At 47.2% G+C, this 24,013-nt stretch overlaps 1 protein-coding gene across 1 annotated transcript; it reads left to right on the top strand.

The window, feature by feature from the left end:
* The first annotated feature begins 5,208 nt into the window (after positions 1 to 5,208).
* Positions 5,209 to 23,701, top strand: GPI (glucose-6-phosphate isomerase). Its single transcript, XM_040409437.1, has 18 exons — positions 5,209 to 5,446; positions 7,784 to 7,874; positions 10,590 to 10,658; positions 11,521 to 11,640; positions 11,721 to 11,804; positions 11,885 to 12,031; positions 13,798 to 13,869; positions 15,706 to 15,750; positions 15,941 to 15,994; positions 16,330 to 16,390; positions 16,470 to 16,513; positions 17,253 to 17,405; positions 17,486 to 17,615; positions 19,908 to 19,984; positions 20,550 to 20,678; positions 22,402 to 22,477; positions 22,600 to 22,666; positions 23,263 to 23,701. Exons 1-18 carry the CDS (start codon positions 5,328 to 5,330, stop codon positions 23,384 to 23,386), a joined length of 1,662 nt encoding a protein of 553 aa, XP_040265371.1. The 5' UTR covers positions 5,209 to 5,327; the 3' UTR covers positions 23,387 to 23,701.
* Positions 23,702 to 24,013: the final 312 nt, after the last annotated feature.

Raw genomic sequence — 24,013 nt, forward strand, 5'->3', positions numbered from 1 at the left:
AACGGCGGTCAGGCATCTAAAAATGGCTCGCGGGCGCCATAGCCGTTGGGTGCCTGCAGGGACCTGGGACTGAAAAAAGCGATCTAATGATTGCTTGTTATACTTCCCTAGGGGAACTATTAAAAAGTGGAAGAAAAAAAAAAGAAAGAAAAAAGTTTCAAAAATGTTTAAGAAAATAATCGAAAAATTCAAATTCACCGTTTTTTGGCCTCTTCGCCTCCCACAAAAAAATTTAATTAAAAAGTGATCAAAAAGCCATGCACACCCAGAATGGTATCAATGAAAAGTACAGATCGTCCCACCAAAAACTGAGGCCTCACACAGCTCCTTACACATAAAAATAAAAAAGTTATGAGGCCATTATCAGGCAATGTAAAAGAAAAGTAAATTTTTCCCAAAGTTTTTCCATTTTTTTCAGTATTAAAACGCAAGAAAAACTATACATATGTGATATTGTTGTAATCATACTCACCCGAAGAGTAAAAGTAACAGGTCAGTTTTAGTGCATTGGAAACGGTGTAACCCCCCCCCATAAAACTGTGGCGGAATGTTTTTTTTTTGTTTAGTTTTTTTTGAACTCCACCCCATTTGGAATTTTTTCTCCTGCTTCCCACCACATTGTAGGCAACCGTAAATGGTGCCATTAGACAGTGTATCTTGACCTGCAAAAAAAAAAATCAGGCTATGTGACTGAAAAAATTAAAAAGTTATGGCTTTGGGAGGGAGTAAAACACAAAAATGAAAAAAAAAATAAAAAAAATAAAAAAGATTTGGAAAATCACCCGGTCTTGAAAGGGTTAATCTGAGAGTAATATTTAAAGTCATTTTTGGAGTGTCTACTGTTGGCTGCATAAATCTGTCACGTGGATTACCGCAACGCCCCACCTATGGCGCAGTACTGCGGACTGCCTGTGCGTTGTAGGAGGCACATGTGGGCGGAGTTACATTGCCTTGATGACGGCGGCAAAAAGTGCTGGTGTGGGCGTTTCGTTTCGGCCCCGGAGAGGCGTGCTTGGGCTCTGATGGAGGGCGGGCTGGGCAGTGAGGGGGGCGTTCCTGGGCACTTTTGAACGATAATAACGCCACTCTGGGCACCTTACTCCATAATTTGATGATCCAAAAAGTGGATTTATGCGAAAATGAAAGCCAGAAGCGCAGAATGAAGGGCACATCAAGAAATAAGGAATGTTATTCTACATGGCAATAGTTGTACTTTTATATTGGTAACCCAGGGCTCATGCACACGAGCGTACCGTCTCGTACTGTGCTGCCTGTAAATGACCGTTCCGCAAAATATATGCGCACTGGTCGTGTGCACTCCATGGTGCAGATGACTTGATTGGGTCCGCAATCCGCAAGATATGACCGAAGATAGGACTGCAGAACGGAGACACGCATCAGAAGCCCACGGAAGCACTTAAGAAGCGCTTTCATTGTCCCCCACACTGCAAAAAGATAAAAAAATGTTCTATCTTTGGGTCCGCGATCCGCAACATATACAGCCAATCAAGTCAATGGGTCCGCATCCGCAAACGGAGCGCACACGGCCAGTGGCCGTGCATTGTGGACCACTATTTGCGGTCTGCAGTACGGGCACTGAGCTATTACGCTGGTGTGCATGGGCCCTAAATGTGGCTCATGCACACGAATGTAATGGCTCAGTGCCCAGGCTGTGGACCGTAAATAGAGGTCCGCAATGGACGGGCACTGGCCGTGTGCGCTCCGTTTGAGGAGCCATAGACAAAGGGGATAATGAATGAAAAGCTTTGTGCCTGAAAACTGGAGAGTTTTTAGCGGTTTGGTCGGTGGACTGGGTTTTGCAAAAACTTAAAGGGGTATTTCTATCACAGACAATGTCTGATAGGTGCGGGTCCTCCGGAACAACCAGCTCTATAAGGCCCCTTTCACACGGGCGAGATTTCCGCGCGGGTGCAATGCGTGAGGTGAACGCATTGCACCCGCACTGAATCCGGACCCATTCATTTCTATGGGGCTGTGCAGATGAGCGGTGATTTTCACGCATCACTTGTGCGTTGCGTCAAAATCGCAGTGTGTTCTATATTCTGCGTTTTTCACGTAACGCAGGCCCCATAGAAGTGAATAGGGCTGCGTGAAAATCGCAAGCATCCGCAAGCAAGTGCAGATGCGGTGCGATTTTCACGCATGGTTGCTAGGAGATGATCGGGATGGGGACCCGATCATTATTATTTTCCCTTATAGCATGGATGCATAGTACAATAGGGCTACAGGGGTTAAAAAAAAATTAACTCACCTTAATCCACTTGCTCGCGCAGCCCGGCTTCTCTTCTGGCTTCATCTTTGCTGTGCACAGGAAAAAGACCTGTGGTGACGTCACTGCGCTCATCACATGGTCCGTCACATGATCCATCACCATGGTGATGGATCATGTGACGGACCATGTGATGAGCGCAGTGACGTCATCAAAGGTCCTATTCCTCAAATAAGAAGACAGAAGAGAAGCCGGCTGCGCGATCAAGTGGATTAAGGTGAGTTAAATTATTATTTTTTTAACCCCTCCAGTACCATTGTACTATGCATCCATGTTATAAGGGTAAAATAATAAAATCTACACAACACCGAACCCAAACCTGAACTTCTGTGAAGAAGTCCGGGTTCGGATCTGGGTACCAAACGCATTACAATATTTTGCACTCGCGTGGAAAAATCTTGCATTTTCCCTCAAACGCACCCGCAACGCATCTGGACCTTATCCGGACACGCTCGTCTGCAAGGGGCCTAAAAATATCACATGACTTAACCCCTCGGGTGAACACCGTAAAATAAATTATATAAAAACTGTGTCAAAAAAAGCAATTTTCACATAAAGTGCAACACCTAGCGATCAAAAAGGCGTATGCCCCCTAAAATAGTAACAATCAAACTGTCACCTCATCCCGCAAAAAATGAGACCCTAACTAAGACAATCGGTCAAAAAATAAAAAAGCTATGGCTTTCAGACGATGGAGACACTAAAACATCATTTTTATTGTTTCAAAAATGCTATTGTGTAAAACTTAAATAAATAAGAAAAAGTATACATATTAGATATTGCCACGTCCGTAACGACCTGCTCTATAAAAATGTCACATTACCTAACCCCTCAGGTGAACGCTGTAAAAATAAATACATAAAAACTGTGCTAAAACAACCAATTTTTTGGTCACCTTGCCCCATAAAGTGTTATAACGAATGATCAAAAAATCATATGTACCCAAAAATGGTACCAATAAAAACGTCAACTCTTCCTGCAAAAAACGAGCCCCTGCACAAAACAATTGGCAGAAAAATATAAAAAAAATGGCATTCAGAAAATGGAGATACAAAAACAATTTTTTTCCGAAAATGCTTTATTATGTAAAACTGAAACAAACAAACAAACAAATAAAGTAGACATATTTGATATCATTGCGTCCGTAACAACCTGCTCTATAAAAATAGCACATGATCTACCCTGTCAAATGACTGTTGTGAAAAATCAAAAATAAAAACAGTGCCAAAACAGCCATTTTTTGGTTACCTTGCCTCACAAAAAATTTTATATAGAGCAATTAAAAATCATATGTACCCCAAAATAGTAGCAATAAAACTGGCACCTTATCTCTTAGTTTCCAAAATGGGGTCACTTTTTGGGAGTTTCTACTGTAAGGGTGCATCAGGGGGGCTTCAAATAGGACATGGTGTCCAAAAACCAGTCCAGCAAAATCTGCCCTCCAAAAACCATGTGGCGCTCCTTTCCTTCTGCGCCCTGCCGTGGGCCCTTACATCAGTTTACGACCAGATATGGGGTGTTTCTGTAAACCGCAGAATCAGGGTAATAAATATTGAGTTTTGTTGGCTGTTAACCCTCGATGTGTTAAAGAAAAAAAAATGGATTAAAATAGAAAATCTGCCAAAAAAGTAAAATTTAAAAATTTGATCTCCATTTTCCTTTAATTCTTGTGAAACACCTAAAGGGTTAACAAAGTTAGTAAAAGCAGTTTTAAGTAACTTGAGGGGTGTAGTCTACAATGGGGTCATTTATGGGGGTATCCACTATGTAGGCCCCACAAATTGACTTCAGAACTGAAATGGTCCTTAAAAAGTGGGTTTTGGAAATTTTCTTAAAAGTTTCAAGATTTGCTTCTAAACTTCTAAGCCTTGTAACGTCCTAAAAAAATAAAATGACATTTACAAAATGATGCCAACATAAAGTAGACATATGGGGAATGTTAAGTAGTAAATATTTTATGAGGTATCACTTTCTGTTTTAAAAGCAGAGAAATCGAAATTTTGAAAATTGTGAATTTTTCTACATTTTTGGTAAATTTGGGATTTTTTCATAAATAATGGTGAAATATATTGACTCAAATTTATGACTATCATGAAGTACAATGTGTCACGAGAAAACAATCTCTGAATGGCTTGGATAAGTAAAAGCGTTCCAAAGTTATTACCACATAAAGTGACAGCTAAATTAGGCCTGGTCAGGAAGGGGGCAAATGGCCCGGATGTGAAGTGGTTAATATATGCAAATGAGCATCTAGGAGCAACGGGGGCGTTGCCGTTACACCTAGAGGCTCTGCTCTCTCTGCAGCTACTGTGCACTCTGCACTTTGATTGACAGGACCAGGTGTCATGATATTTTCACTTCCTGCTCCTGTCAAAGTGGAGAGGGTGCAGTAGTTGCAGAGAGAGCAGAGCCTCTAGGTGTATCGGTAACGCCCCTGTTGCTCCTAGAAGCTCATTTGCATATATTAAAGCATCATTTTTCTCATCGATGCGGACACATATGAACATGGGACCAACACAGATGTCTTCAGCTGCCAAGTGCACATGTAACAGGTCAGCCAGTGTCATAGGGACAAATCTACTGATAGATGCCCTACACGTTCTTATGGTAGGACAACCCCTTTAAGGCCCTTTAAAAACACCCACCACTGACATCTGAACCACCCAGACCAAAGAAATTCTATCTACAGGACATAGTCCATAAAATGGCTGATATATCCCTCCTTCACTTTGCCTCGGTCTCCATAAGGAACCATATTGTTGAAGACCACGACCTACGTCGATGGGCTTTGGTCTAACCAAACATGGCCGCTAGCTTCCGGCTTCACGGAGCGGCGATCACGTGACAGGCGACAAGGCTTGATCCAGCCGAGGCGTCCTATTGGCTGTCCGGGGAGCACGTGTAGGCGCGCCAGGTGGGCGTGTCCCCTCCCTCTGCCTGGACCTGTCATTGCCTATAAGAGGCGTAGTCTGTGCAGCGCCCGCTTGTCATCGCTCAGCAGCGGTCCTGCGTACTCCTCCGGCTCTCACTCTCCGCCATGTCGCTCACCAGTGACCCCGTCTACCAGAAGCTCGCCAAGTTCTACGAAGCCAACCATGGCTGCCTCAACCTGAGGAAGCTCTTCGAAGCCGACAAGGATCGGTTCAACAAGTTCAGGTGAGGGGGGGGGTCTTCTGTCATGGTTGCCCGTCACCAATACGTCATTTCACTGCCAGTGATGTCACCTGCACCATTGCATGCTATTAACCCTTATGATGCTGGAGGGGGGCGGGGCAGTGCACAGATTTTAGGCTGCATGGTCCTTTTTAAAGTTGCAAAATTTGGGTGATTGAGTGAAAAAAAAAAAAAAAAAAATTAACTGGGGTGTCGTGCAGAAAATTGCTGCTTATCCCTAGCCTAAAGGGTTAATGTATGATGTGGAGTGACTTTAAATTAACCCCTTGTGTTAGGGGAGGGGTGGGTTAAGGTGGGCATCCTGGCATTGGGCAGCGTCCTTTTGGTTTTCCTCCCTCTTCCTTGTGTAACTGACCCTCTTTAACCCCTTCACTGACACACTGTAACTAGCATGGCCGGCTGTAGTCAGTTCTCCCCGGCTTGTTAGAAGCAGAGCTTAAATCTAGGGCCCCCTGATAATTTGTACAAGGAGGGGGGTCCCCAATGCTCCAGTACTCCTGAGCACCCCAGCCCCATGCTTCAGTCCTCTTGGGTGACAGATGTGGAGGCTTTAGGACCCTGCAGACTACCAGTTGTGCTGTGGCTGCAGCGTGTTACTGAAAGGGTTAACTGGTACATTGCTGTATGACTTGGCTATGTGCTGGTAGCGGGGGCCACTTTGGGACAGGTGGGGGGGCCCTGAGGGACAAGTCAGCATCGGTGGCCGGGTCCTGTGTGCCCTTCATTCCTCCTTGCAGTCTGTACGTGCATCCTGACACATCTCGCTGGAGCAGCCGTCACTTGTAGAGGGGGGGGGGAGTGTAGGCCCGGCGTCTCCGCATGTTGCTAGGGGGATGCTGGGAGTTGTAGTTTTGCAGCAGCTGCAGAGCCGTTCTTGGTTCTGACTTTCTCGCTCGTGGTCAGTGGCTAATGAGAGGGCAGCAGTTTATTGATGGAAAATTCCTTTAAGGCAGTAAGAACGCTGGTGGGCTGCCTGGGACAGGGGGATTAGACTGTGAGCTCTTGGGGCCAGGCGTTCTGTAGTGCATTGTTCTCTATAGGAAGTGAAGAGGATACGTTGTAACACTTCTTGTCACAAGAGGTTCTTGCAGGGGCGTCTTGTGTCACCGCTGCTTTCCCCACGTCCCCTCCATCCTCTTCTGTGTGACATACCGCTTATGTAACATGCGGTTAATGTAACTGGGCTCTATGGGAAAAGCTCTGTGTAATGGCTGCTGGTGGCATGGTTTTGTAGGTAGCTCGGTCTGTGGCGGGGGACCCGTGGCCTTTTTGGTCCAAGGGCCACAGTGTCCGATATTTGCACTTAAAGGGGCAGGACCAAGATAAATGAAGAGGAAAATCTCTGAAGACCGAGAGGCTGAAATCATACACGCGATGCTCTGCAGTGTAGAATATGGGAGTTGGGGTAACAGCTGCGCTACTGTGGGGAGAGACGTAGGGCGGGGGCCACGCGGTGCAATACTCGTACTTGTCCATCTTTGCGCCCCCCCCCCCCCTGCTTTATGTGAGCAGCCACCAGGCCCATAGGAGTGGATTTGTCTAGATGGTTGGGGGACCCATAAAATGGTGCCATTGGCCAGGTGGAAACATAACCTCCCCCCCCCCCCAACCTCTCTAGGGGCACAGGTCGTGCTCCTCTGCATTGATTGGTCGCCGTTCCTCTATATTGCAGCTGGTTATCGGGGCGGAGTGACGTTCCGTATACAGCCCTTCTGCTTGGTTATATTTAGCGTAACCTTCACAGTTGCGGTCTCCTCACCCCGGCGGCCGGAGATCACTTGGCAGAGGGGGCGGCTGTGGGGAAAGCTGTGATCTCCTCCAGCGAGGCCGGACTGTCCTTCAGTATTATGTGAAGGATGGTGCACGGCTGGCATGGGGCACGGCTGGCATGGGGATGGGGGGTGGAGCGGGGCCTGATGGCTGATGTATCAGGTCTATAGGCATCCTCCAACCTAGCAAGTATGATCAGGCTCACCCTCCGACTTCTGGACGTTGGCAGACCCCTGTAATCTGCATATGTCATACCATGTCGGGCATAGGCGTGCCGGTTCACGCACCAGCGGTTTGCACGGCGAGTGTTTTTATGCTACTGGTCAAACACAAAAACCGCTCGCTCATCTGGAAACCTGCAGCATCATGTAACCGGCACGTGGCAGACAACGACTGCACGAGCGGGGTGCCGCCAGGTGCCCGCTTATAATGGAGAACAGCCCTGCATTTTTATTTTCAGTTCACTGACATTTAAAGGGGTATCCCATCTTATAAAGGGGAAGGGGGGGAGGATGCAGCGTCATAACTTTCTGTGTCCTTCCTTCACAGTAAGACCCTCAACACCGGAGAAGGAGAAATCTTGGTGGATTACTCCAAGAACCTGATCACTGAAGAGGTCCTCAAGCTGCTGATAGAACTGGTAAGGTCCAGACCCCCCAAATCTTCTCCTCACCGCTGCTGCCTGACTGGCTCTTGAGCTGAAATGCTCTGTGCTGCTCTTCCGTGTCTGACATTCTGCTCTCATTACACTGTTCTGTCCATGTTGCCCGGCCCTCTTCCTCTGTCAGTTCTGGTCTGTAATGCAATTGTTGCGACCGGAAGGAAAATGGAAGGTGAATTTCTTAATGTTGATGCAACAGAGAGGAACCTTACAAAAGAGCCACAGAGAAAAACAGGTGCATGGTGCCATACAGCGCGTGGAGACTCTTCCCTCCAGGACAGTGGTCTCTGACTTTTGCAAAACTGCCACTCCCATCATTGGTTAATGTTCCCCTTTAACATGCATCTCTGGAGTCCTGAAGTTCGGGGTTGTGTAGATTTTATTATTTTCCCTTATAACATGGTTATAAGGGAAAATAATAGCGTTTTTAATACAGAATGCTTAGTAAATTAAGGATGGAGGGGTTAAAAAAAATAAAAAAAATTAACTCCCCTCATGCACAAAAAAAAGTGCAAGTCAGAAAAGTTGCAGAAAGTGGTCCCCGTTCAGGTCTCTGCCTCTTTGGGCAGGTCGGATTCTGTCGGCCGATACTGCTGGCGGCTCTTCAGAAGTGATGCTGCAGAAGAACTAATGTCCTGCTTTTTCCAACAAGATGGGGCAGCATGCCGCACCTCGCGGAGCTCACTGGACGGGTTCATGAACGGTTTATGGAGGAGCGAACTGTGAGCGGGGGGTTATGGGGCCACCACGTTCCCCAGACTTGTCCACATAACCTTATCTGTGGGGAAACTTTAAATCAGAGTGTCCGCTAACAATCCACATCCCCGGGGGGAACTCGAGGAGAACATCACAAACCCCATCCACAGCATCACTAGCGGTATCAGCCAACAGAATCCGACCTGCCCAAAGATGCAGGGACCTGAACGGGGACCACTTTCAGTATCATTTGTCACTTGTGGGTAATTAAAAAAAAATAATAATCCACTTGCTCGTTAATTTTGTTATACTATCTCTGGAGGCGGCTACTTTTTCGTGGGTCGTCCTGTACAATGTAATTCTTTTGGTTCTATTGACAAACAACTACTTTTCCTCTTCCTGTTCTTGCAGTGGTTTTGATACATATTGGGTTGGGTTCACGTCTGCGGGCTGGTCTCCAGCAGCCTGTTCTGGAACAGACTGCCAGAGTTTACCGTGTCTGGCACAGCGGGATACCACCGCATGTCGCCGGATTCCCATTCACTAAGGGGATCCATTGGCGATCCAGCTGCTTACCGGCGTATGTGCCGGACGAAAAGATGCTGCATGTATTTATTTATTTTTCGGCCGAGGGTTGGCATGTACACCGGATACAGTGAATTCTGGCAGTGTTCCCCCAACAGAACAGACTGGTGAAATTAAGGACGTAGTTGTGGACCCAGGCTTGTATAAGATGTAGCCCTTGTAGTCTCCTGATTCTGCCTGTAATCAGACCTCGGATGTCAGATTAGGGAGTTCACCGTTTAGCTTTCCATTCTTCTGATCTGCCAGAAAAAAAAGTATCAGTTCCGTCAGAGATCCGTTATTTTTAAACTAAGAAAGTACTGCATGCAGGACTTAAAAAGAACTGATCTCTGACGGAACTGACACAAACTGACTGTTACTGTAAATGCGCACGTTCAGGTTTTGCGTGCGGACAATCTGCACTGAAATCCACAGGTGTTCGCTGGCAAATCATTGCAGTCAATCCGTTATCAACTGGTGTGGATTTGCATGTGGAAATTCCGCATGTGAATTTTACTGTCCCCGTTTAAGTGAATGGAGAAAATCCGGTCAGAAAAAATGAAATAAATCGACATGCTGCGGATTTTAAAATCTGCATCATAGGGTAAAATCCGCGTGGAAAAAAATCTGCATTGTGTGCATGAGCATTTCTAATTCTCATAGAATACAATATACATGACCTACGGTGCAGATTACATGGGAATCGAGGGCGCAGATGATTATTTAGAATTTTTTATTCAGTAATTTGCAGAGTATTTCATGATGCCTCCTATTCTGTCATTCTTGGCATTTGCCCCACTGCTACATCGCAGTCACACCGGGGACTACAGAGAAATACACAGGGGTAAGGACTGCTGTGTGCAGCTCGTGCATTACATGGATTCGGCTGTCGTTCAGTGAAAAACCGGAAGGAAAATCTGCCGCACGCGCTCCTCCAAAAAACTGAACCTACCCAAGCACACGACTATCCATTTTGCGGTCTGCAAATCGTGAATTTGAAAAACACTAATACCGGCTGTGTGCATCACGTTTTCCGTCCCACGTTTCCCTTTTTTTTTTTTTTGCAGACCAGATGCGGACGGTGCACAGTTCTTTTGCAATCCCATTGAATTAAACTGGTCTGCCTCCGAATGCAAAAATTTAGGACCAAAAATACAGTTGTGCATGCAGCCTTAAGGTGTTGCTGCTGCAGCGATCACCAGTCTGTTGTATCACAGGCGGATCCGCTACAAGCAGGATGATCCTTGATGCCAATGGGCGATCATTAGGATGGCAGAATCTCGATTGTGTCAGTGCCCTCTTCGTGTTGTGTTCTCCTGTACAATATCGTATATTTAACCTTTTTAGTTTGCCCTTCAGCGTTGTGCTAATCGGCCTTTCTCTGCGGAAGGGGGCACTTGGCTCAGACTAACGCTCTATTTTTACATCTTTCAGGCCCGGTCAAGAGGTGTGGAGGCCGCCAGAAAGCGCATGTTCTCTGCCGAGAAGATAAACTTCACTGAGGTACCAGCTGTAACCCATTCACTGCCATGTCCTACCCACTACACGCCTGCACAGCGACTGTCCCTACTGCGGGGTTTGTAGCAGAGTCGTAGCAAGGAGAATAAAGTGATCGGCGGCTGCATACCCAATCGTACACTCGCGGGCTGACTTGCGGTTGGGGATGGGCACCTTTCTGCCTCCGTATTCTTGGTAGAATTAGCAGGGTGTGGACTGATCGGTGTGTTTGGCAGGAGAAGTGCAATCTCACCTGAGGTTGCATTTTCAATGCACAGTGCGGGGCGTGGGGTTCGGCCTCTCCCCAGGTGTGCTCTGTTTGGTTTATTACACTCGACCCCGAGCCAGCACATTTTCTATCCTAGTAGATTGTAGGATTTGGCGTCGGCTTGTTTAAGTTGGCACCGTTCTCTTTTCAGGGCAAAATGACTATGGTCTGCAGCGTATGATGAAGCAGATCAGGAATGCGATGTGTATAGTGACTTAACGTTATCTCTGTAATCTTGGGCTGATTATAGCCCGACTGACCACATAAGTCAATAAGCGCCTTTTACACCGACCCATGCAGATTGTATTTGGGGATGACTATCCTAGTAGAGTCTGGGTGTTTGTCATCAGCAAATCTCCTGTTTCCACTGCAATAACTGCATAAGATGGGAACGTGATTATGAATTCTAGTTCAGCCGATTATCATGTCGTGTGCAAAGTCTATGGGGACCGAATAAACTGTTATCCCCATGCAGTTTGCATTGGGCAGTGTAAAACGCCCATTAAACAAGTACTGAACCCCCCCCCCCCCCCCCCTCTTATGATGTACTATACCACCTGTATGGTTCGCACTGATTTTTAAATATTCCATTACCTCTAGAACCGTGCTGTGCTACACATTGCCCTGCGCAACCGCTCAAACGTGCCTATCCAGGTGGACGGCAAGGATGTGATGCCAGAAGTCAATGCCGCCTTGGGGAAGATGAAGACGTTTTGTCAGGTACAGTGCCGATCCTGGCGTCTACCTCCCGTTTCCGCTCGTCTATCGCTGGCTGACGCGAGCTTCTTGTTCTTCTTCAGAAAGTGCGCAGCGGAGACTGGAAGGGTTACAGTGGGAAGGCCATCACTGACGTGGTGAATGTGGGAATCGGTGGCTCCGATCTGGTAAGGACTGAGCATGTATATCTAGGTACTTGATGATCTGGCCGGCAGAAGACCCTGACTGTCCACTGGTGTCCTTCCAGGGTCCACTGATGGTCACTGAGGCACTGAAGCCGTACTCTAAAGGTGGCCCCCGGGTCTGGTTTGTCTCCAACATCGATGGAACCCACATGGCCAAAACCCTGGCAGAACTGAACCCAGAGACCACGCTCTTCATTGTTGCATCCAAGGTAATGATTAATCTGCCCTCATGAACGCCTCGCTGTGGACCTTGCCCATATCGTACTGTAATGGCCATTTCGGAAAGCTTCTGATTACGTCACAGGGACGTTGCCGAGGTTTTCATCAGTGAGGTCTGGCTGCAGAAATATATAGACTTTCCATGAGCCTTCTGCCCCTTTTCAGACATTGATGGGAGTCTCGGCACTCATGGCCCCACGATCATACCTTTTGAAATGACTGACTTTAAAGGGTTAATCGCATCTTATAACGCAATGTTGTATCACTACTACTCCCACCAGTTCTGAGAATGCAGGTGTTCATCCAGCACTGCACCCCCTGCTTAGTGCGCTCCTGACCACCTGGCTGTAGGGAGGACTGTAGTTGGGCCAGTTCACTTAGAGTACCTAAACTTTTAACTAAACTTTATTAAATCTTCTTGTAAATGTGCAAAGTTTTTCTTGTAATACAAATATTTTATTTTTTTTCTCCCTTTTCAATGTGAAATAGGAGCCTGAAGTGTCAGGTGCCTTTAGCATTCAAGAATCCTTACTCCCATTCAGTGCTGAGCACAGTACAGGCCATCGCTGCTCCTGCCTGTGCCAGTGCTGCTCTCCTAAAGCCTGGCAGACATGGGTTGTGTCGGGCACAGGCAGGGGAGTAATGTCTGTGTGAGCTCCTGTGCCCGCTCTGTGAATAGTATGCAAGCTATTAGCAGAGCTGAGTGAGCGCAGGAGCTCGCCTAAGGCATCGCTCCTCTGTGTTCCCACTGGAACTTTGACGTAGCCCATCTGTGCCCGGCTTTAGGAGAGCAGCGCTGGTACAGGCAGGAGCAGCCATGGTCTGGGCTGTACAGCACCCAGTGGAATCTGTACCGCACTGTATAGGAGTACGGATTATCATGTGCCCATTTCGTATGGTTAAAAAAAAAAAAAGCCAAAAAGTTATCACACTTGAGAATAAGATTTATCTAAGTTGAATAGGGAAAGACTGAAGGAGGCTGAGTGTTGCATCACCCCTGTGGTAGGCCACGAGCATTGAAGCAGGGTTATCCATGTGGCAATATACTTCTGCAGACCTGTAATGACTTGGCAGATTTCTTCTAGCAGGGTGGGGTTCTTGGCATCCCGACATTCATGAAAAGATTTTTTATTTTTTTTTTTCCTCTCAGGTGATAGCATACATTTGCTTTGTGTATTCCTGTTCAGATTTCCACGCCTCCATTGATGAGATTGAAAGGACCTCATATGTCCTCGCTCGCCCCCTCTGTGGCCCCTGAGCTTAGACTCCGTATTCTTGATTTGCCTGAGTAGCTCGCTGCTATGTCCTGTCTATATAACCTCTGGATGGGGACAGTGGATTCTGCATGGGTGTCCCATCCACGGGCAATTAGTCCAGTTAAATACCAGAGGGGCCCATGCAGAACGCTCAAAGCCTCAGATGTCAGATATATAGCTCAATGTAAAATCTGTACCAGGACCCACACAGGCCATGTGCTTGTGCTTGCCCTCTGCATGCACTTGGCCCGTGTGGGTCCTGGTACAGAGTTTACATTGAGCTATATATCTGACATCTGAGGCTTTGAGCGTTCTGCATGGGCCCCTCTATGGTATTTCATTGGTGCCTCTGCTACCTCAGTACCTCATGTAGCTTTCAATTTGCCCCCAGCTTTAAATGCTGGTTCCTGGGGAAATCCATCCTGACCGATCTGGTAACCTAACCCTTCTAGAGCATCATCTCAGCAAGTCCTAACTTTATTTATTTTCCCCTTTTCAAGACCTTTACCACCCAGGAAACCATCACCAATGCCGAAACCGCCAAGGAGTGGTTCCTGATTGCTGCCAAAGATGTGAGTATGTGAGAAGGTGAAAACCGGAAAGCTGTGATACAGATGGGCAGGAACTGTGCCAGGACTTTAAAAGGGATTATCCAACCCCTATAATGACCTCCCCCACCCCAATGCCCAGGCACCTTATATAGATTATACCAGGGCTCGACAAATCCCAGGTCGCCATGGCGACCGGGAATTTAGTCCTGGCGCTTGGGTATTTGTCAGCCCGTTTTCAAAGGTGCCCGGGCGATGGGTGCGGAGCTGCCGTTCTGTCCGGAGGCCGCACCGTTTGAAACAGCTCCGTCACAGCACACAATAGCAGAGACGCTGGCAGCAGGGAGGGGAGGGGCTCGGGAGGAGTGTAATCTGATCCTAGAGTGGAAGCTGCTTCTGCTAGCCCCTCCCCTCCCCGCCCACCAACCAATCAGAGCTGAGGCAATGCAAGCACTAGCAGCTCTGAGCCGTCTGAGTAGTGCAGGGAGTTAGAATAGAAATGAATCGAATGAGTCTCAGGTTAAGAATCTAAAGATCCGATTAGTTAGAGACTCATTCGATTATATGAGTTAAAAGAACAGTCAGACTCTAGAACAGGTTACACTGAGGCTGTCTGCTGATGATTTTGCAGCAGTGATAAGATTAAGGGTCAGGAGCAGAGAGATAAGAGAAGTGACAGATGACACACAGTTTAGATTACAGTTTGAATTAACCCTTTAGGATCAAATTGGCTTCTCAAGGAGATCTATATGTTAAAGGCATCCCTTCTGTCTCATTCAGTAGCTATAGAACTAAGGGTACTTTCACACTTGCGGCAGGACGGATCAGGCAGGTTGTTCACCCTGTCGGATCCGTCCTTCCGCTGTTTCGCCGGACCACCGCTCCGTCCCCATTGACTATAATAGGGGTGGAGCTCCGGCGCAGCACGGCAGTGCATGGTGAAAGGCCGCCGGACTAAAAGTACTGCATGTCCAACTTTTTAGTCTAGCGGCCTCTCACCGCAAACTGCCGTGCTGCGCCGGAGCTCCACCCCCGTCCCCATTATAGTCAATAGGGTCCGGGGACGGAGCGGTGGTATATGTAAAATGGTATACAGCATTATTGGGGGGGGCTCTATGGAGAAGTGGGGGGGGGGGGGGGCACTATGGGGGCACCTACTAGGGGCTTTATGACGCGGCTCTGCCTGGCTCCTAACTTTTTTAGCTGGCTCCTAGATTTCAAGGAAATTTGTCAAGCCCTGGATTATACTTGCCCTGCTCCCTGGCATCCATGTCGCTCCTTCTCCCGTCGCGTGGATCAAAACATCTGGTGATGTGGGGAGCAGCCAATAGCTAGGGAGGCTCATTGCAGTCACGGCCTGGGCATTGGGGGTGGTCATTATAAGGGATAACCCCTTTAAACCAAGCGAGGCTTGACCCTAAAGCTGGCTATATGAAATCTAGCAGTCAACCAGATGCTCTCCAGCCCCTATCCCACCCTATACACATGCATACTTGGATGGTTGTTTCCCCCACAGGCCACTAGTGACTGCACTCGATCACTATGACCTCTTACAATAACCCGGTGTTAATGGCTGTGCCCTGGCATTAATGGCTCCCATATTAATCGAACCTCACATTCGTTCTATGGTAACATTTAGGGATTTTTTGGAGATTTGTGGTCAAATTAATAGCAGTGACTGTGATGTCACTGATCGTTAGTGACTTCATCAGCACCGTCCTGCCTGATCCTGTCCACCAATGAGAACTGTAGCTACATAGGATAATGAGCGCTCCCTACTGGACATTATAGGAATGTTACCTATTGTCAGAGTTGTGTATATTATATTTCTCATGGCATTTGATGTCTTCTCTCTTTCAGCCGTCTGCAGTGGCCAAGCACTTTGTTGCCCTCTCTACCAATGCTGTGAGTGCCCCTTTACGGTATTACTTGCGCCAGCGCTCTCCAGCTGTTCAAAAGTACAACTCCCAGCATGCCCTGATACCTGAAAGCTGTGGAGTCGTGCTGGGCGTTGTAGTTTTTCTAATGGTTGCAGAGCGCTGTGTTACTTTAACCCTTTTACTTACTGGTCCTGTCTGTTTTTTTTTCTTCACAGCCAAAAGTAAAAGACTTTGGGATTGACACGGCCAATATGTTTGAATTCTGGGATGTAAGTATCTGATGGGGGTAGTTGTACTATAAGCTTCTACAGCAGTAATCTCCAGTCTGATGCTGCTGTAAAACGATACGATATCGGAGCATAGTGGCGGTTATACGTTTGCAGTGCTGCCGCAGGTTGGAGAACACTTGTCTAGTGTCTGTTCCCTGCATAACCCCGGCTGTAACCTGACCTGCACCCGCAGGGTTATTCTGGGCTCTGACCTTTCCTGCCCTTTACAACGCGGCCATTCTGCTGTGCACCTAAAGGTCGTTCAGTTTTGCACTGGGGGGGGGGGGGGGGGTTGTATATGGTGACCTATAGTTATCATCTCTTCTTCCCCGTAGTGGGTCGGAGGTCGCTATTCTCTCTGGTCCGCCATTGGTCTCTCCATTGCCCTCCATGTCGGTAAGTCCTTTATTCATTCGGCAGTAGAGTTGTGTCATTTTCAAGAATATTACATTTTAATTTTTCCTTTTACCTTCAGGATTTGACAACTTTGAGAAACTTCTTGCTGGAGCTCACTGGATGGTACGTCTGCTCCTCATCTTGTGACCTTCATCCCTTATCCTATCCCCCATTGTACAAGGAAAAATGTACCCTTACCAAAAAACCACTAGTTACAGGGGATATGCAAACCAATCAATCCTGCACCGATGACATCACTTGGCACAGATTCTTCACATGACTTCTATGTGCCTGCTATATTTTTGTTATACACTATTGCCTACTTTTAACTACATCTCTTAAAACGTTAGTCACATGGCGTAGGAGTCAAAATCCTGGTGTCATGCTCCACCCCCATCGGGTCCTGCATAGTAGTTGATTGGTTTTAGCTGCAGAACTGCTATACCCTGCAGTGCAACCCCGTGGAATTTACAAGAATAACCCACTGTGTAAAATGACCTATTACTAATATTTGGCATTGTTTTATGATTGGGGGGTGATGATGCAATTTCTAGAGCGTGAAGGGGCTGCAGAGCTGATTCATTGGCACTGTATACTGTGCCCCTGTTACCCGGCTGTGCTGGTCCCATTGACTTGAATGAAGCTGTGCTGGGAGAGACCGAGGCGGGTCCCACAACATGAGCCCTGCACCCCTTCATCCTCCAGATTGGTGGGGGTCCCAGAAGTCCTATCCCCCACTGATCATAAAGTAATGGTGTATCCTTCAAGATGGGAATGCCCTTTTTAAAGGACTCCTTTCTAAGGGTACATCCTGCTTTTTAGTTTGGAGCCTGTAATGGAACTTTTTTTATTTGCCTTCCAGGACAATCATTTCAACAATTCTCCTCTGGAAAACAACATCCCAGTCATTCTGGCCATGCTGGGGGTCTGGTACATCAACTTCTACAGCTGTGAGACCCAGGCCCTGCTGCCCTATGACCAGTACATGCACCGATTCGCCGCCTATTTCCAGCAGGTCTGCGCCACTTTATATCCGCCTCCTGCAGAGCGCGCCTGGTCTCACTAGACAACACTTATCTGTTCTGTTTCTTGCAGGGAGACATGGAGTCCAATGGGAAATACATTACAAAGACCGGAGCTCGTGTCAACTACAACACCGGGCCTGTAGTCTGGGGGGAGCCTGGCACTAATGGGCAGCATGCCTTCTACCAGCTCATACACCAGGGTAGGTCCTACAGCCGGCTCGTGCATTGGAAAGAACTTTCATGTTGTGTGTGAGGCTACTTTCATACTAGCGTTTTATTGGAGCTGGCATCGATCGGCAAAAATGCTCCCATCATAATAAAACCGTCTGCATCTGTTTATGAACGGATCCGGTTGTATTATCTGTAACATGGCCAAGACGGATCCGTCATTAACTCCGTTGTGACTCAATGGTGGAACGGATCTGTTTTCTTGTGTCAGAGGAAACTGATCCGTCACCATTGACTGAGTCAATCTCCGCATCCCAGGACGCACTCAAATGCTGCTTGCAGTTCTTCTGTGTGAGTTATGGGAATGCATTTTGGAGCGCTCCGTTCTCAGGTCGGTTTTGTCCCCATTGATGATGAATGGGGACAAAACTGAAGCGCTTTCCTCCACTATTAAGACCCTATGACGGATCTCAATAGCAGAAAGGGAAAGCGCTGGGGTGAAAGTAGCCTAATGCTCCAGTGTATCCTGCCCCATAATATTGTATAATAATGGCGGCTGCTTGAAGGGGTTGGCCAGTCTATTCCTAGCTGTTAAAGGGATTCTGTCGGGCTGACTTTCGATACTGAGATTTTGGTATCGTCATATTAGTCTCCATTATCTCATTAAAAATATACTAGTTTTACCCCCACCTGTCATTTTAAAAAAAAATAAATAAATAGGTTTTATGTATATGGTAATTGCCTTAACATGCATAAGGGGCTGGCCGTTTGTGCCGCGCCGCTGATCTGAGCCTAGCGCCACCCCGCTGTCAATTTATTCACTCCTCGCTGGCTTTTTTTTTCCCTCTGTGCTGTAATCCCACGCATGCGCCGATCACTCTGAGGCTGCTGCCAGGACACCATGTGGGCCCGGACATGTGAGATTATGGCGCACTGAAAAATAAAAAGGCCGGAGAGGAGTGAATAAATTGACAGCTGGGCTCAGATCAGGGGCACAAATGGCCGGAGGGACAGCCCCCTGGGCACTTTAAGAAGGTAATTACCATATAGAACCTATATTTATCAAAAATGAAATGACAGGTGGGGGTAAAACTAGTGTCTTTGTAATGAGAGAATGGAGACTAATCTGATGCCAAAATCTCAGTATCTATAATCAGGTGGACAGAATCCCTTTTACAGTACATGCATGCAGCTCGGAATAAGCCTTATTAAACTCTGCACTGAAGTCTGATTCATTTACACCGGGGACGGACAGGGAAACCAGCGCATGCGCAGTCCATACCAAGTGTAAAAGTACAGAACCCTCGATCAGCAGCCATGCTCGCAGTGGACCTGCGTGTAAACAGGAATCAGACTTCAGTATCTTGTGCTTGTTCCCTGATACTTGTATGCTTATTACTAGCTTGTTACTAATCCATTTTGGCCAACCCCTTTAAAGGCGCATTCGATTTAGAAGAACTAGTCTCGCGCTTTCTGCATGTTCCTGAAAGACAGACTTATGGAAATCCCGCAGAGAACACGGGGGTGTAATCTTCTGCTGATCTGTAACCTTTTCAAATTGGGAAACATTGAAAAAGTGGAGTTTAGCCGAGCAACATTGGTCAAAGGGGTTGTGTATGTTCAAAGTGGGGAGGAAGTCAGCAGAACTCCAAAGAAGTAGAATTACCAGCTTCCTGCGCTCTGTGGCTAGACTCCTGGTTTCAATCTGCTGCAGCCAATTGCCCTCAAGGGGAGCAGGTCACCACTGCGGCTAGCGATTGGCTGCGGCAGATTGAAACCAGGAGTCTGGCTGCAGAGCGCAGGAGCCAGTGTCGGGACGCAGGAGAGTATGCTTCCCTTTGCACGCCTGCCCAAAACGTGCACAAACCTTTTAATCTTTCTGTCTTGGTGCAGACAGGGGAGGCAACTGCTGCAGCCAGTTTCTGTACAGCCAGACACAGGATAAGGGAGGGGGGAATAATATCTAGAGCTAAAGTGTGCGCACTTTGGTATAAAGCCTTTGACTAAGGACATATAGCAGTTATCGGTATATATTTTGAGTGTCTTCTCCTGCACAGTAAATGCATGAACAGGAGTCATTTGATTTGACTATAGTACGATGCAGCTGGTTTATGCTCAGATGTCGCCCTCTAGCGGCAGAATTGTAAATTGCTACATTTTAAGAAATTCTAATTTGCAAGAAGAATAAAATGATTGCCAGCCTGAATATTTTCAAGCACCTACAGATTTGTGTGCTGGGACTTGCAGACCTGCCTCGGGTTAGGTTTTGTCTTAATCTAACTTGAAATTCCTATCTCTACCCCCCCCCCCCCTTCCCCCCCCAGGCACCCGTATGATCCCCTGTGACTTCATGATTCCTGCACAGAGCCAAAATCCAATCCGTGATGGACTTCACCATAAGGTAAGACGTCGCTATACCTGGTAAAGGATATAGAAATAATCTGTGAACCACTGACCCTGGTGACATCATATTTCATGACTGATGGCCATTACATGCTGAATATGATCGGACTGGCCACGCTCATTGATATTTGATAGGGGTCAGTAATGATGGCTGTGTTTTGTAGTCCAGTGGGGAACCCTCTTGTAGCTAAATATGTGGACTGCTGTGAAGAACCCCTGTGACAATCTGGAGGGCTCTGCAGCAATGGTGTTTGACATGGTCAGCCACTGAATACAGCTGATAGAGCTGCAGTCCTATGAAGCATGGCAGCCTGTGCACCCGAGAGCAGAGGAGACCTGCCCTGCTATGGCCGCCTGGCACTTTATTGGGTCTGATTTTCTTATAGCACAGTATTTCTGCAGGTAAAGTTTAGGCTGGTGGACCCCTGTGATACAACCAGGTGGCTTTGCTTCAACCATGGCAGACTATAGTCTGTTCCTTAACTGCCGCCTAACTCTGATCAATAACGTTTTGAGGTTTTTATTTGGTCAGAGGAGATTGAGTTCTTCACTTTCTCTGCTAGATCCTCATGGCCAACTTCCTGGCTCAGACCGAGGCGCTCATGAAGGGGAAATCTACAGAAGAGGCAAAGACAGAGTTAAAAGCATCTGGACTGTCTGGAGAGGCGCTGGAGAAACTGCTGCCACACAAGGTACGTCTGTCCTGTGTATCCCGGGATGGGTTTTCCAGCGGATGTATAGATGCCAGTCACACTCCTAATCCCTCTCGACATGAGCTTTGTGGGATTTTATTGAATGGACTAAGGCATACCACTGACTGTGTAAGGTGACTGACTCATGTTCACCTTAAAGCCTGTCTGTCAGCAGATTTGTCCCTATGACACTGGCTGACCTGTTGCATGTGCCCTTGGCAGCTGAAGACATCTGTGTTGGTCCCATGTTCATATGTGCCCGCATTGCTGAGAAAAAGATGTTTTAATATATGCAAATGAGCCTCTAGGAGCAACAGGGGCGTCGCCATTACACCTAGAGGCTCTGCTCTCTGCAACTGCCGCGCCCTCTGCACTTTGACAGGACCAGGCAGTGTAAACGTGATCACCCCTGGCAATCAAAGTGCAGAGGATGCAGCAGTTGCAGAGAGCATAGTCTCTAGGTGTAACAGTAACTCCCCCGTTGCTCCTAGAGGCTCATTTGCATATATTAAAACATAATTTCTCTCAGCAATGCGGGCACATATGAACATGGGACCAACACAGACGTCTTCAGCTGCCAAGTGCACATGTAACAGGTCAGCCGGTTTCATAGGGACTAATCTGCGGACAGAGGCCCTTCAATTCTTTATTCAGACAGATATAATGTTGGTGTATTGCAGCAGTGTTTCCCAACCAGCGTGCCTCCAGCTGTTGCAAAACTACAACTCCCAGCATGCCCAGACAGCCTTTGGCTGGGCATGCTGGGAGTTGTAGTTTTGCAACAGCTGGAGGCACGCTGGTTGGGAAACACTGTATTAGTGTCCATATTACAGATGCAAATCATGACCCAATTGCAGGTCTAATGATCGGAACCTACAGCCTCCTCAGTCCTTGCAATGCTGGGTCATATCTGTGTTTGGGCCAGGATTTGTGGCTGTAACCTAGTATGAGGCCTCGGCATACGTTCACATGTGGCAGATTTGTTGTAGTAGTTCTGTGATTACTGATCGTTGTGTTGATTCTGCAGTATGTGGCTTTCTACTGCCCCTATCAGATCAGCGGGGCAGTCACAGACCTGTCTGCTGTGTGGCCCTTCCCAGTGTAATGTTACTTGTCATAATGGGACAAGCCCTTTAATAGGAGTCTGATTGCTGGGACCCTGCCAATCACCAGAACTAGGTCCTGTGCTCCCATTTGAAGGGAGCGATGATCACACGTGTGACGCTGCCGCATATAGCCAAGTACTTGTACTCCGCCATGGCTGCTTTCACCCGGGTGTATTCACAATCCGTATATGGCCCAGATTTTACGTACCGGAATCCGCTGCTAATGTGAATGATTAGAGCTATTCACATGAGTATATAATTTCCATCAGTATTTGAAATCTGCATGTCTAAGGTTTGTGCGTATTTGCTTCAAAGTAGGCATATTATAGCCTACGGAATGCATTAAAAATGCAATAAAAGTGTAAATCCTGAAGCAATACTGACGTCCATACGCTCTTGTGACAGTGGCCTTTCTCTGACGCCTGGAAGTCACACATGTGTCTCGGCCCCTCCATTCAGCTAGACCTGCACTGATCAAATACTGATGATGGGTTATTAATATTTTACACTCAGAAGACCCCTTTAATGTTCTGCTAAAGCTTCAACCCAGCATTTTATCACCTGCTTGTTCACGGTTTCAGGCTAAGTTTGTTTTTGTTTCTTTCCCCTTTTTATAGGTATTTGAAGGAAACCGACCAACCAATTCTATAGTGTTCAGCAAACTGAGCCCCTTCATCTTGGGCGCTTTAATCGGTGAGTGTCTTCAGTTATTGTGCAGTTTCAGGCCACGTCTAGCGGTGGCCTCAGGACTGGACACGGATCCCTCGGTCCTTGTTTTATCTGTGACTTAGACTTCATTTTTTGCCTCTTTGTAGCCATGTATGAACACAAGATCTTCGTTCAAGGAGTTGTGTGGGATATCAACAGTTACGACCAGTGGGGGTGAGTATCGCTTAAAGACATTTCACAAGCGTGTGTTCTACTAGAGAACATGGCTACTTTCTCCCAGAAGCAGCACCACTGATGGATTGAGTGTGGTATTGCATCCTGGCTGACTGTTACAGCCCCCAGTACCAGATAAAACTTGTGCTAGAGTGTGGTTTTTGGAAGAAGGCAGCCATGTTTTTCCTGTAAACAACCTATGGATGCCCAACCTGCGGCCCTCCAGCTGTTGTAAAATGACAACTTGCACCGTGCCCCGCTGTAGGCTTTCCAGGCATGGTGGAAGTTGTAGTTTTGCAACAGCTGGAGGGCCGCAGGTTGGGCATCCCTGATTTATGCCAAGGTAAAACTCTGGACATAAGGGCAGAGGCACCCGAGCGAGTTCCATGTGATAAGCTTGCAGCACGGGTCAGTGAGGTCTCACACAGCATTATACTGAATTATAAATGTGTAACCTTTAGTCCTGAAAGCTACTGAATTACACCGACCTAATGTTGTGCGATCCTGGTAAGGATGGGACCTCGGATATGCTGCAAGTAATGCATTGAACTCGCTCATGAGGCTCTGGCCTAATGGCGTCTGACTCTTCTCTGCAGGGTTGAACTGGGGAAACAACTGGCCAAGAAGATCGAGCCAGAACTGGAGTCCAATGCCCCCGTCACCTCTCACGACTCCTCTACAAATGGTCTCATTAATTTCTACAAGGCGCACAGATTGTAAACCTGGAGTCGGCACCAAGTCTTCAGCGGCCGCCATCCTGTGCCCCATTCTCGGCAAAAGGCACTTTCCTGAGCTTTGTCTGTCCTTGTATTTTGTGTCCTTGTGTGTCTTCCTATGGGGAGTAGCCCATGGGGATAATGGATTTGTCCTGTGTGCACCACCTAGATGTAACTGCACTGTTCTAATCACCACAGTAGGGGGCGCTCTGTAATAGCAGTCACCAGAGCCCAGGCTGTAGTGGAACAACATCTCCCCGGCGCTTGGGTCTTGTCCTGTGCAAATAACGGTTTACAGAATAAAAACCATCAAACAAACCAGACTTTGTCTTTGAAGTTCCAGTATCTCTGATCAATTGAGGGATTGGTTTCAGCTTTTGGTAAATAAAAACCACCCCAAAACTGCCAGGAACCTCCCATAAACCGCCAGTTAGTGGTAAAGTTTCATAAGTTACCCTCTGCTGGAGCTATTGGCAACTGCATTTGTAGAAGTTGTGCTACTGTAAAAAGGGCAATAAGACAGGCATTTAAAAAATACAAATCTGAGGGGTCAGCTGTAGCATTTAAGATTACAAAGGGCTTAATAAAATCTGTAAAGGAGATAAAATTGGCAAAAATACAAAAACAAAAG

This window comes from Bufo bufo, chromosome 10 (assembly GCF_905171765.1).
Source record: "Bufo bufo chromosome 10, aBufBuf1.1, whole genome shotgun sequence".
In the NCBI taxonomy this organism is placed as follows: Eukaryota; Metazoa; Chordata; class Amphibia; order Anura; family Bufonidae; genus Bufo; species Bufo bufo.